The sequence below is a fragment of the Sylvia atricapilla genome, chromosome 4 (genome assembly GCF_009819655.1).
Source record: "Sylvia atricapilla isolate bSylAtr1 chromosome 4, bSylAtr1.pri, whole genome shotgun sequence".
NCBI lineage: Eukaryota > Metazoa > Chordata > Aves > Passeriformes > Sylviidae > Sylvia > Sylvia atricapilla.
The window spans coordinates 1,011,109-1,023,618 of NC_089143.1; the positions used below are offsets into that span (position 1 = coordinate 1,011,109).

At 38.9% G+C, this 12,510-nt stretch overlaps 1 protein-coding gene across 6 annotated transcripts in view; it reads right to left on the reverse strand.

Annotated features, from left to right (window-relative positions):
- SORBS2 (sorbin and SH3 domain containing 2) overlaps positions 1-12,510 on the reverse strand; it is a 71,921-nt gene that overhangs the window by 20,147 nt on the left and 39,264 nt on the right. For 5 of the 6 annotated variants that reach the window (XM_066316908.1, XM_066316907.1, XM_066316906.1 and 2 more), the window contains 4 exons: positions 9,276-9,328; positions 8,441-8,619; positions 4,692-6,251; positions 1,895-1,983 (listed from right to left, as the gene is read on the reverse strand). In XM_066316908.1, coding sequence (XP_066173005.1) covers positions 1,895-1,983; positions 4,692-6,251; positions 8,441-8,619; positions 9,276-9,328 — 1,881 coding nt within the window. The remainder of the gene's footprint in view (positions 1-1,894; positions 1,984-4,691; positions 6,252-8,440; positions 8,620-9,275; positions 9,329-12,510) is intronic. The other variant, XM_066316905.1, reaches the window with a different exon arrangement.

A 12,510-nucleotide genomic window follows, 5' to 3' on the forward strand; every position in this document is an offset into this window, starting at 1 on the left:
ATTATATCATAAATGAGTTTCAATTTTTAAAAGGTGATCAAGATCCAAGAAGAACAGGATGAGCTTTACAGTGGTTCTTGATGAATAGGCAATTAAATGTATGTCTTCCTTTTTTAAGGCAGTTAGGTATTTGGGATTTAGTGTTCTAAAACCAGAAATAGCTAAATTTTAATGCAGACTACTTTGCAACTGGATGTTTAAGAGAAGCACCAAAGTAAATTAAAAAATTAACTATGTCAATGTGACTTGTAGGCTACTAGATCTCTAGGTACAACATAAATACACATACTTAATATTCTGTAGCATTTTAGGTGCCTTTCAAGGTTAAACCTGTTATCTGTAGGCTGATTCCAATTGCAAATGATGCATTACATTATTTAATATATATATGTATTCACTCTGACAGCTGGGAAGTAAAGGTGCACATCTTCTCATGACAGGAATAAAAAAGAGATACTTGTAAATTTTGTATTTTACCTTTATTCTAGGCCAGTTGTTCTTGACTTGGTTCTCTCCCTTCTTGTCATTTTAAGACTAGAAAATTTAGCACACCTACAGAATTGTCTTCACTATAATAAGAAGTCCCTGAAGTTATTACAGGGATCCTGTCAACTTGAATTTTGCAATACTAGTACAATTTTCCATTACAAATCTCCTGCAAATAACATTGTCTAAATTTAAAAGCATTTTTCTGTTCCTTGCAGTTATTAAAACCAGTCTTTTAGACAGAAGGAGATATTCCTATCAACATACGATTCATATCAACTGTAGCTCAGTTGATATTCAGTGCTGCCTGATTTTGGTTCAGCTGGTATTTTAACTGCTAAAGCAAATAACAGAAAAAGTGGACATTAAAAGAACTGTGGGACTGTTTAAATACAAAATACTTTGAAATTTAGAAAACATAATGGATATAGGGATGCCTTCCTTTCTCTTTCATACTTTGAAACCTTTCTAAGTGATCTTAAAAATGGCTTGTAATTTAAGTATTTCACATATTTTCAAACTGAAAGATGACATTCCATGTCACAAGATTCCTTAAAAGAAACACACAGGATGGCTCCTGGAGCTGTTTTAGCCTGTATTTTGTAATGAGAAGTCTTTTTAAAAAAAAAAAATCAAACTTTTAATCAAATTGCAGCAATATCAAGATGTCAGTGGGGTATAAATGGATCTGAATTCAGTTCTAACCATACCACCATTTATCAATGAATAGACCCCTGAGCAAAACTTTATGTATTAACAATTAAAATGTAGTAAGCTTTTACATTGGAGAGCATTTATAGTTCTAGCTCTATAAGCCTTCTTAAGATACAGAATAATATCCTTTATTTTCCAAGATGTACTTTGCAGTGATGCTTTGTGTTATTTTAAAGGTGGTATGCCTGCTTCCATTTCCTCTTCCAAAGCATTACTAAAGCAATCAGTATCTAATTACAATCACCAACTGCTACAGATGTTAGAGACTGCTCTTAGGATAACCACTAACAGCAGTGGTTTGCTTTCCAAACAAAAATAATGGGGAAATGTAGATGTTTTCTATCACTTTGAAACTACCAAGGCACTTTCTGTGTGTAACACTTCGGGTTTCCAAAGAGCCTTTCCCCAGTCCCATCTGTTGTTTTTCTCTGTTGCAAACACACATTGCAATCAGCTTTCACAGAGCTGATCAATCACTGGTGAATCCATGTCCAGACCTATTTAATAATAAACAGAGGAATTATCCTACGAAGACATTATTTAAATTCCTTGAAGCGCCAATCTCTTTAATGAAAAAGGAAGATGCCGTTCCTTTGCTCTGCATCATTATAATGTCTTCAAACCCACATAAATCTTGTCTCAATTATGTTACCAGTTTTCCATATTGCTGAGTTATTCTTTGTTGTGTCACTACCTCTTTGTCTGTAGCTCCTCTTCTCTCCCTTGGAGGACAGCGGCCCACATCAGTGAAAGCAGAAGAATAGCTTCCAGGAGACTCCTGGTCTACTGAAAACAGAAACGAGGTGAAACTACCATAAACCAAACCATTCAGATCTGTGATGCTGCTTGCCTTCATTTAGGGGGGTGAAAAGATCTTGAAATCTATTATTTTACATTTAATAGAAAAAAAAAGCACATGATTGGATGGCTAAGAGTGGCTTTAAAGGGAAAAAAACCCCAAAACTAACTTTAAGCAAAGGCTCAGGCTGTCCTCTGATCCAGAGGGTCAAGAGAGTTTATTTCTGCCTCAGTGGGAAGAGGCTGCTCCCCTCCTGGAGCACAGGGCAGCAGAACTGGGACTGCAGCAGGTTACAGGACACTGTTTTGGAATGCCACCAATGTGAACACATAATTCCATGCACAACACATGAGTCGAGCATGCTTCCATGAGAAAATGGGAGGAAACATTTGTTTCCTCCTAAGTGATCGAAGATGCATTTCTACTTTACCAGGGGCACGTGTTGGGCAGCAGAAGGGAATTTAACAGGATGTTACTCCCTAAAAACAACTCTTTTTTCTGAGATGGAATACAAATCATATACCTCACCAATCTATGTGGCAGACTTTTCTAAAGCACGCTTTACCAACCTTTATTGGATGGTGACTATTTGTTCTAATGTTTTCATAAGGATAAACCCAAAATCTTTTACACTCTACAGCTCTGCAAGTTGCCAATGTGAAATGAAAATAGAACCATTCAATGAACTGCCTTTTAACTTCTGAGAAGTGCTGTTTTAGTCTCCTGCTACCACAGTGAAACATCCTGGTGGATATGTGATTTATGTTTGTCTTCCTTTGACTTCATTCCCACTGTCTGTTGTTACAAGCTCCTACATTTCTAAAGAAATACAGGTGGAACAAAGAAAAGGACTGAAAGCATCTCCTCCATTCTAACTGATTGCTGGCTAAGCCACAAAAACTGGAGGCTACTGATAAATACAGTGGAGGTAAAGAGATAATTTTATTATTTATGCCACTGGTTGTAAGCATGCCATTCCCAATAAGCCTATCCTAGCCCCAGTTCTGGACAGTTTTTTTACTATGGCACATGTTCCTGGATGAGGATGTACACCTCCTGCATAGACATAAAGATGAATTCATAAACAATGAATCCAAAAATATCTTCTTTTTTTGTTTGTTTGTATTAAATTCTGATTTCTAGCAGTAAGAGGATATTGGAAAGGAGTGAAAATGCAGAAGGTTTAGGATAAAGAATTTCCTATTTTTTCTCTACAGCTCCTTCTGCAGTCAATATTGGTAGTTTTCAGTCCTCTGCTGTGACCTTCAGCTCTCTGTGTGGCTGTAAGAGATGCACACAGGTCCAACAAAACCACAAAACTTGATGAGGAGTGGAGCTCAGCCGTGACTGCTGCAGACAGAAACTAATGGAATATTCTGCTTTGCTCATTCTCCATGCTGTTTTAGGGACATTAATGTTGGCAGAGGTGATTGCTTGCCTCATGCCAGGCTCCTTCAGAGCACCAAAGGCTATTAAAAATCCACATTTACTTTGCAATATGGAGTTCCTTATTTTCACACACTGGAAAATTCTCATTTAGAGACTATAATATGTGACCAGGAGATTTTGGAACAATTTCAGTCTCATCATGTAGTGCTGTCTGCCAGGGTTAATCATGATCAGGCCTCAAGCATGACTAATTCAATTCTGAACTGTCTTTTATAGCTGGGGTTTTTTACCACATTTTCTAATCTAAATATGTCTATTACAACTAGTTAAGAAAAGATGGTAATAGCTTCAATTCTGATTTCTCTTGAAATACATATTTATTATTGCACTACTTGCAAAAGTGACACAAAAATATGTAAGGATAAGGATGAGATGGGTCTGACCAAATATTGGGTAATTTCTATATTAAAGACATTCTCTCTTACATCCATTTGGGATTTCAGTAATATCTTTCAAGTAATTTTTCTTTTTTTTGGAATAAAATAAGAGAAAAAAGAAAAAAGAAGTAGAGCAATAAACAACTCAGAGCAGTACCTTTAGAAACAGATGGGTCATACTTACCCTGACAATTTCATTCACATTTTGATTATTGAGAAATTCCCTTCTAAGAAGACAGGAAATTTCTCAGAATTTCATAGACATTTTGAAATTCTATGGAAAGAATTAGTTTTGCTGCCACAGAAATTGGAAATTGTATTGTTTGAACAGTGGAAATGGAAACTTCCTAAAATGCCCTTTAACATCTATTCACAAAAAGCAACACAAAGCAGTGGATTCATAAGAAAACAGAATCAACTTTCTATGACAGTGGCAGAATTAACAGCATTTTTATCACTTGCATTTAACAAAATGATACAGTGAAACACATTTTTGATTCTGATTCTTTTTATCTCATGATAAAGTAAGGATTATCTGCATATTGTTTTCAGTTTAAGCAGCATCTTACGATGCACGAATTCACTGCTTAATAACATCTTTATAATTTATAGAACTAATTTAATTTCAATCAGTTGAAATGCACCGATTGTTCATTTCAGTTGTCCTGACCACTGCATTTTGTGAATAGACAGCAAATTCATCTATCCTCAACACCTATGTGAAAATGATGGCCTTCACTATGGATTTTGTGGGATGAAAGACTTCTTCTTCTAGACAACACAAAGTGGGATGAGAAAGGGTGGGAAACACAGGGAGTGAGGTGGGATAAGTCAATCACAAGGACAGAGGAAGAAAGTTAATCCACCTTGGAAACACAGTGCACTATCATTGTTGTTAGTTGCATCCATGTCTGGAAAAGAGGCACTAAGAGGTAATCTCCCACAATCATTCTGGTACAGTGGACAATGGATAGCACCATCTGGAGGCAGTGGATGAAAAGGCTGGTGCGTGGGACTCTTTTTCAGAGCTTTAAGAGATGAATTCCTTTCTGGAATGTCTGGAAGCAGCTCAGTAATAAGTCTGTGTAAAATACTGTTGTCAGGCAAGCTTCCCCGCCGTTTCTCAGCTTTAATTTGGTCACAGATGTCCTTGAGTGCAGAATCGAGGGCTTCAAACACAGACGACTTGCATTTTTTCTTGTCGGTTTGTTTTTTAGGAGCTGCACTTTTTTTCCTCCGGAAAGGCACTGGGCTGACGAGGAATGCTATCTTAGACAGGCCAGACTCTGCCTCCTGCCTCCTGGGATCTTCGGGGGTTTCTTGCTTAGCCCTTTCATGTTTCAGCATGGTGGTGAAGCGGGTGTAGGATGCTGGGCAGCGCCCTTTGCAGGAGCTGATGAGATGCCTGTGGTGGTGGTGATGGTGGTGGTGGTGATGGCCAGATCCATAAAAGCTTTCGGATGAAGTGAAGGAGAAGTGATCAAAGTCACTTTCACTACAAAAGGATGAACCCTCTATCTGGATAAAGTCGCTGAGGTCAGAAACCACTCCGTCTTGATCGCTGTCTGACAAATCTATGTGTGATCGTTGTGGCTCCTCACTGGTCACTTCAATATGAATTGGCACCAGGGTTTTAGACTTGTAGCTCCGTTGTACCTGAGAGGGATGTCTGACTGGAGTTTCTTCTTCCAGCAGGGATTCAATAGAAAATCGCCTCTTTGGACACAAGCCATTTTTGGGAGGCTCTAACGTGACAGCGGACAACATGTCATCACCAAGGTTCGGCATGGATTTGGACTTCTGAATTAACTTCTCAAATTCAGATATTCTGGTTGGCACCATGTCTCTGGGCACCTCCTCAGTAGAAGACTCTCTCCAGCCTTGAAGAATACCTTTGTGCTGTTCTTTTTCATACTGCAGTATTCTGGACTTGACGGAACAGATCATCTCGGAGTTCATCAAGTCCTTGCGATTGATGCGGTGCATCTTTTTGTACATCTTCAGGAAACCTGGAGCATCGTGTGCAGACCTGTGACGCACCCTTGTCCTACCACTGCCACGGCCCTCAGCATACGGGGAGTTCCAGTTCATGGAGCAGATTTCTTTGGAGTCCTCCTCACATAAAAGAGAGCCCATACTCTCAGCCTTGGCCTGTGCGTCGGGATAACTGTCCCGGTCATCTGTTAACAGGTCATCGCAGCTCCGGGATTTCCTCTTTGGAGAAGCAGCTTCCTCGGTGCTACTCCACACTTCTGCGTTCTGGCGAGTCATTTGCCAGCCATTCTTGTAGCTGGTTGCCCTTCTCGAATCATTTGGAACAGCTAAATGTTGTCTGTAAGTGCTACAGTAATCGAATTCATTTGAGGTGTTGTGGTTGTGCACCGAGTAACTTAAAAGGGATGGATATACTTTGCTAATATCCCCACCTTTATAATCCACAGAGCAGCATGGTAAAAAAGAGACATTGCCAGAGATTAAAAGATGGAGAAAGTTGGAATTAGCATCAGTAAGTATTAGAAAGACTAGAAAAGAGATAGCAATTAGTGCATCTATCAACTTAGGTCAGTATGTAGTTTGTTACAGCCTAGGAGAGCAGAGCTAATAATGAACTTATTTTCCAGCTGCAGAAATGCACTCTTGATTTGAACAACAAAAAGAATTCCTTATTAACTATGGAGATGTTATCTCCTCCACAACCCCTGCCATTAAAGCAACACAAGAAACCAGGTATTAACTGGGGATTAATAAGCAGGTCAGCAGACAATAAAAGCCTCAAAGGATTTAAAGATGCAGCCACACAACCAATCTAGACCTCAGAGTAATGCCAACTTTTCCACCTGGGCATTCTGAAAAAGGTGTTTAGGATTTTTAAACCTGTATAATGCTCAGAGTTCAAAACATCTGCCTATTCTATGACAGTTAAAATAAAGATTAATCTTAGTATCAGATCAAATAAGAAATTTCTCCAAGCCATTCACAAGCAGCCTGCTCCTTCCCTGTGTGACAGCTCAGAACAAGGCAGCTCAGGAAGTGCTGTGCACAAGTAAAGGAAGTGTATCAATTCACTGAGCCTAACCACAATGCAGAAGTAAAAATAATCCTTAGATCGACTTCCATAACAAAGACCTGAGTTTCCATGCTTTAAGACATGTTTTTATGTGCATGGTAGATCTACAAGACACTATGAGACACATTTGGAATAGAAGTCTCTCATAATTGTACTGAACTTTCAAAAATGGTCTCAAGTGGCAACATTCAGTTCAGGAAGGACACTTCAAACAGCTCAGTCTGCTTTCTAGACAAAATTGAATTTAGATCTGAAACTGGAACACTTGAGTTCAAAACTCATGCTGATCAAACAGTTCATAATGTGCTCCTTCTTTAACAAATTGATTAATTTTAAGAAAAAGTAACATTCTACAGGGATCATAATGCTGGGAAAGAACAGTGTCACCTAAAGCTAATTGGCTGTGGAAGATATCCTTAATGGAAGGATTTTCAAACACAGGAGGTGCTGAAGTCATGCTTAGTGCTTGTTATTGGTGCTGGAGTCAAAGGCACATGAGGCAAGTGGAATTTATCAACTCTTTAGTGCCTGGCCTGGTAAACCACATGGATGAGTTAATCAGCTTTTAAAATTACTGCTATAACACTTTAATGTTTTAAATGTTTAAAATACATTTGCTTTTCATCCACCTCACTCTGAACGTTCCTCACTGCTTTTCTTTGACACATTCTGTTGCAGTCTAGATATTATGTTCTTTTCACTGAGAATCTACTTTTGCAGAGGTTTACTCATTAACATAGCTGCAAAATAGAGCAATTAAGAGAACAGTAGTGATTGGAACAGAAGGAGAGAGATTATATGCACTATTATTCTATACATTACTTCTATTTTATGTTTTACTGGAAGCTTTTTGTCTTTCTAGAAAAACCCATCCAAACCTCCCAATGCAAATGAACAAATGACTCTGTGATCTCTTTCCTGGAGAGAAGTGGAAAACAGCAATAGGATGGTGAGTTCCTTGCCAGAAATAAGCTCATTAGATTGCATCAGCTGTACTAAATGTTTCCAAGGATTTAGAAAGTAAAAAAATCAGACTAAAATTAAAAAAATGGATGCTCTTTTGATTAAATTAGGTCCTGATAACTGACGATGTCTAAGACATCAGCCATGGATTTAAAAGGTCCACTATCCTGGAGACACATCTTTAACCTTACAGGTTATTTGTCTCCATTTACTGTCTCAATATAATAAAACGAGTTTTAAAATCACCATAATCTAGTAAGAGGGTGGCAGAGTTAATAAAAACGTTAGGGTTTATATATTGTGGTAGAATCCACAGCCTTCTTTGAATTAGTCTTTAACTCCCTTTTGTTAGAGCAAGCAGTGGAAACTGGAAAATCCTTATTACAAATCCAGCTTTTCAGCTCCAAATTAACACCCATGAGAATAAATAAACTTTCAGGAAAGTTAGCCTTTCCTGAAAGACCCAAAGCTGCTGCTTCACATCCATCCCCTGGGGCAATGCACCGAGTGACAAGAGGCCACCAACATAAAGCACAACACATCATCATTAGTAGTTTTCTGCTAATAAACGTGCTCCCCTCTTACCTTTTGCTCTGGATGGAGAAGAAGGAGATGAGCTAGTTAAAGGCTTCCTAAGGGTGGTGCATGAGCCCTGTGTGCCCAGGTGAGGTCTGTTGGCATTCTGGTCACTGGGAGCCCTGGGATGACTCACAGCAGGTTCTGACTTCCTTCGCTTCCTGTAGTCACTGGCAGTGCTTGCAGAGCTACAGGGAAAAGGTGTCACTCACTACCAGCCTGATTCTGACATCAGAAATCTTAGAAATGAGGTCATAATTATATTATTGGTGTATGGATTAAAAAATACCAAAATAAACTGGTATTTATTTTATTATTACGTAAAGAGAAGCAGCACTGGTCTCACACATCTTACAGCCTGTTTCCCAGTGGAAAGATTCATTTGTTCTTAACCTGATTATTTAAAGTTTTACATAACATGACTATGCCATTTTTTTTGAAATAAAAGCATTGAGTTATTTTAGACTACTTTTTGGAACTAGAATTTCAATGCAAAGGTAGGAAAAAAGACAGAGACCAGGAACAGTCAAGGCATCATGCTCAGGAAAACAGCACTGATCTGCTTCAGGCAGTAAGGGTAAAGAATAAATCACTGTTGTTGAGAAAGAAGCTCAGGGATATTAGTGGAAAAACCTAAAACACAGTATGGTTAATTTGAATGCAAACATGGAGTACTTGAAAAATTAAAATAGAATCTACACATCAGTGTCAAAATCAACACTCTCTCCAGGCATCTCACACAAAAACATCTGACTCTTCACAAAATCTGCTGATTTCAGGTTCCAAAGAAGCCCCTCAGGCTGGACAATCTGTGTCTGCTGAAGTAATAGATGGTATTTCTTACCTAGAGGGCCTGTCCAGGCCTCTGTCTGTTGAATAGTGATGATATAAGGAAGTCTGTGAGAAAACAAACACATGGATTGTTATGTTTGCATTTGAAAAAAAGATTGACAATTTTTGTTTATCATGTTTGATAACTCTTTGTTACTCTGTGGCAAATCCTCTAACAGCAGCCCATGATGATTAACATCCTGGGCACTCCATCATGGACACAGCAACATTTCATGACAATAAATTACTCAGCTTTTAAAAAGCATTGCTAGATTTCATTTCCTCTTCTACTTCAGTAATATTTTTTTTTCCTTCAAAGCCCTGCTAAATCATGATGCCAAATCATGCTTTTCTATACCCTTTTCAAAACCAGACACAGAACAGCTGAAACAACTCTTTACTATAAAAACATAAAAATCTAACAATTATTCCTTCGTGTACATGTGAGGTCTGCAAAACTTCTCCTCACCCCTCAGTTACTCCCCAAAATCACACAGTCAATAACAGCCAGAAACTTTTGTCAATCCCATGTTGTTGTTTGTGGTCAGCAACTGGCCTTACACACTTTATAATCCTGCCAAGAACAGTTCTCATCACAGAACATGAGTCACTGTTTGTGGAGTTACAGATGGAGCTGCTGCATGAACTCTGGGAGATGTAACTTCCACATTTCTATTATTAACACAAAGTCAACCTTGAATGATTACTGATTTTAGATCAACCATTTCAAGCCTTCAGTCAGAATTAAGTAATATTATAATTCTGGTAACCAGGTATGAATCCAGAATGAACTGCAATGGTTCCTGGGGTATTTCTTCATGGGTACAAAGCAGTCAGGGTCAAGAATTAAACTTCTTTCAAGTTCCTGGCGTGTCATTTCAGCTTTCCATAACCCAGTGGACTAGAAATAGGAGTATCACACTGATTTCTAAGGTGCAGGAAGTATTTTCCCCCTTTACAGAGAGTCTTCTTGGCTTTTTCCCTGCATGGAAAACTCTGTCTTGAAGGACTGCCAAAGTAAAGACACTCATGGCCTGTGTAAGTCCTTTCTTTTGGTAGATTTTTTTTTTCCCCACAGTGAGATGTGATTTGATTTGCAAGTTCATGAAGAGAACTTCACCCAGATTTATTAACTGACACTTAGGAACACCTCCAGAACTCACCAGCAGTCTTTGAATATTTGGGACCAGATTTTGTAGGACTGTGGGACAGGGAGAACCACACAAACATGCCACAATATGAAACAAATCTTATCTAAAACTTCAGCTAAGATAATTCCAAATGTTCCCATAGTTCATATTTTCAAGTTTTTCTTTACACTCTCCGAAGGCTTAAAAGTACTTTGTGGCAATTCCCTTCATCAAGTTCAAATTCCCTTCTCCAAATCCAATGACTTTAAGATACATACAATGATTTGAAGATACGAGGTCTGTGTGCAATAAAACTACAGCAGCCAGTGTTGCTCACACCCACAGCCAGTATGACTACAGCAGGCAAAGACCTCAGGGCTGTGTGTTCCCTACACTGACACAAAACCCACATTCAGCCTGTCCTGGAGAAATTCCCAGTGTCATTTCCAAACTGGCCACGAGCATCTTCCTTCTCTGGTCCAGTCACTGCCATGGGCTGCAGTCAGCCAGGAGGGAAACAGGACCACAGGTGATCTCTCAGAATTCAAACACTGCAGACAAATGGTCATTGTGGATTCTAGGAACTAGGATCCTAGGCACTAGGAACCTCTGAGCACGTGTGAGGTGACAGTGGCCAGCTGGCCCTGGGGCAGTGACTGCTCCTCACCACCACAATGTCACTGCCAATCCCCCCTGTCCCCTAGGGAAGGCTGCAGGAAAACCACACAAAATAATCCACAGTGGGAGTCCCAGGAGAGGGCTGTCCCTCACCCACAGCATCCCCCAGGCTGTGCAGGGTGCCAGTGAGCACCCTGAGGTGCCCAGAAGGGTGTACCGTGCCAAAATTCACTGCTGGGTTACGACATGGCTTGTGCTTTTCATCCTATCACACTCTCTTATCAACCTGAATGCAGCTTGCCCTTTTCTCCTTTATTGATGCTGGCTTTGAAGTTTTTTCTGTCTGTTGGCCAGTCTACAACACTGATTTTGGCTATAACAGGCATATGGTATTGTATAAAATGTGGAGTTTATACCTTCTCTCCTCAGGTAGAGCTTCACTGATGTGACAAGAAGAGGAAAGGTGAAAGTAACCACTGTATGTGGCTGATTTTTACTGCTTGGTTTACTGTTTGTAGCTGTCCTGTCAGCTCTTGGGCATTTATTGACCTATTTCTACATGGCCCAACTGAACACATCTCTCCCACCTCCAAAGATAATTAACCATCTTCCACAATATTCAACACTGCTCTATATGAATAAAGCCACTTGAAAAAAAGAAACTAAATATTGGAGATGACAACTCCAAACTACCAAATTCTGTCTTTTTTGAATATGTTGGTTTTACTAAAAAAAATGGATATATATTTAAAATGAAGCCTGTATTTTAGCTGCTTTCATTCCTCAAGGCCTTAAGGGTGACTAAAAATGGAGCTAGGGGAAGTAGGCAAAAGTAAAAGGTAAATAGCAAATAGGTTTGTTTGTATGATGTTTATAATACTTTATCAAGTTATTTTGAATAGTCTCCTCCTCCAGAGAAATATTAAGTTGCTGTAGTTTTTAAACATGATTTATGGTATTTAAAGATTATTGAAATTTTAAAATTAAAGACAGGCCTTTCTGTAAATTAATCAAAAAGAAAACCAGTGTTACTTAATAGCCTTTTTACCCAGACCTACTGAACATGGGAATATTTCAGTCATGTTTGGGCATTTAAATGGTCTTCCTTAATATATTGAAAACCAAGAGGAATTCAAAAAGACCTAGAAACTTTTTCTGTCAGAGAACTGAGCCCAAATTTCATAATAAATTTCATGTGGTTCTTCTAGATACATAGAGAGCTTAAAACCAGACCAGAGTAAATTGTAAACAATTAATTTAAGACCACAATTTGAGTTTAACCTCTGGAGAAACTAGAGAAGATGAGAGTGAGTCACAAAGATGAATGAAGTAAAGCCACCATATGAAGCAAAGTTGGCAGTAAAAGATTCAATTTTGCCCTAAGGCTGTAAAAATGGTGAGGGAGTGGAGAAGGAATGAAAGGCTGAATGTCTCCCACTCAGAGCAGGGCAATGTCAGCCCATCTTGGTGGATTTTATTGGGAGTACTGACAGCAGCTGT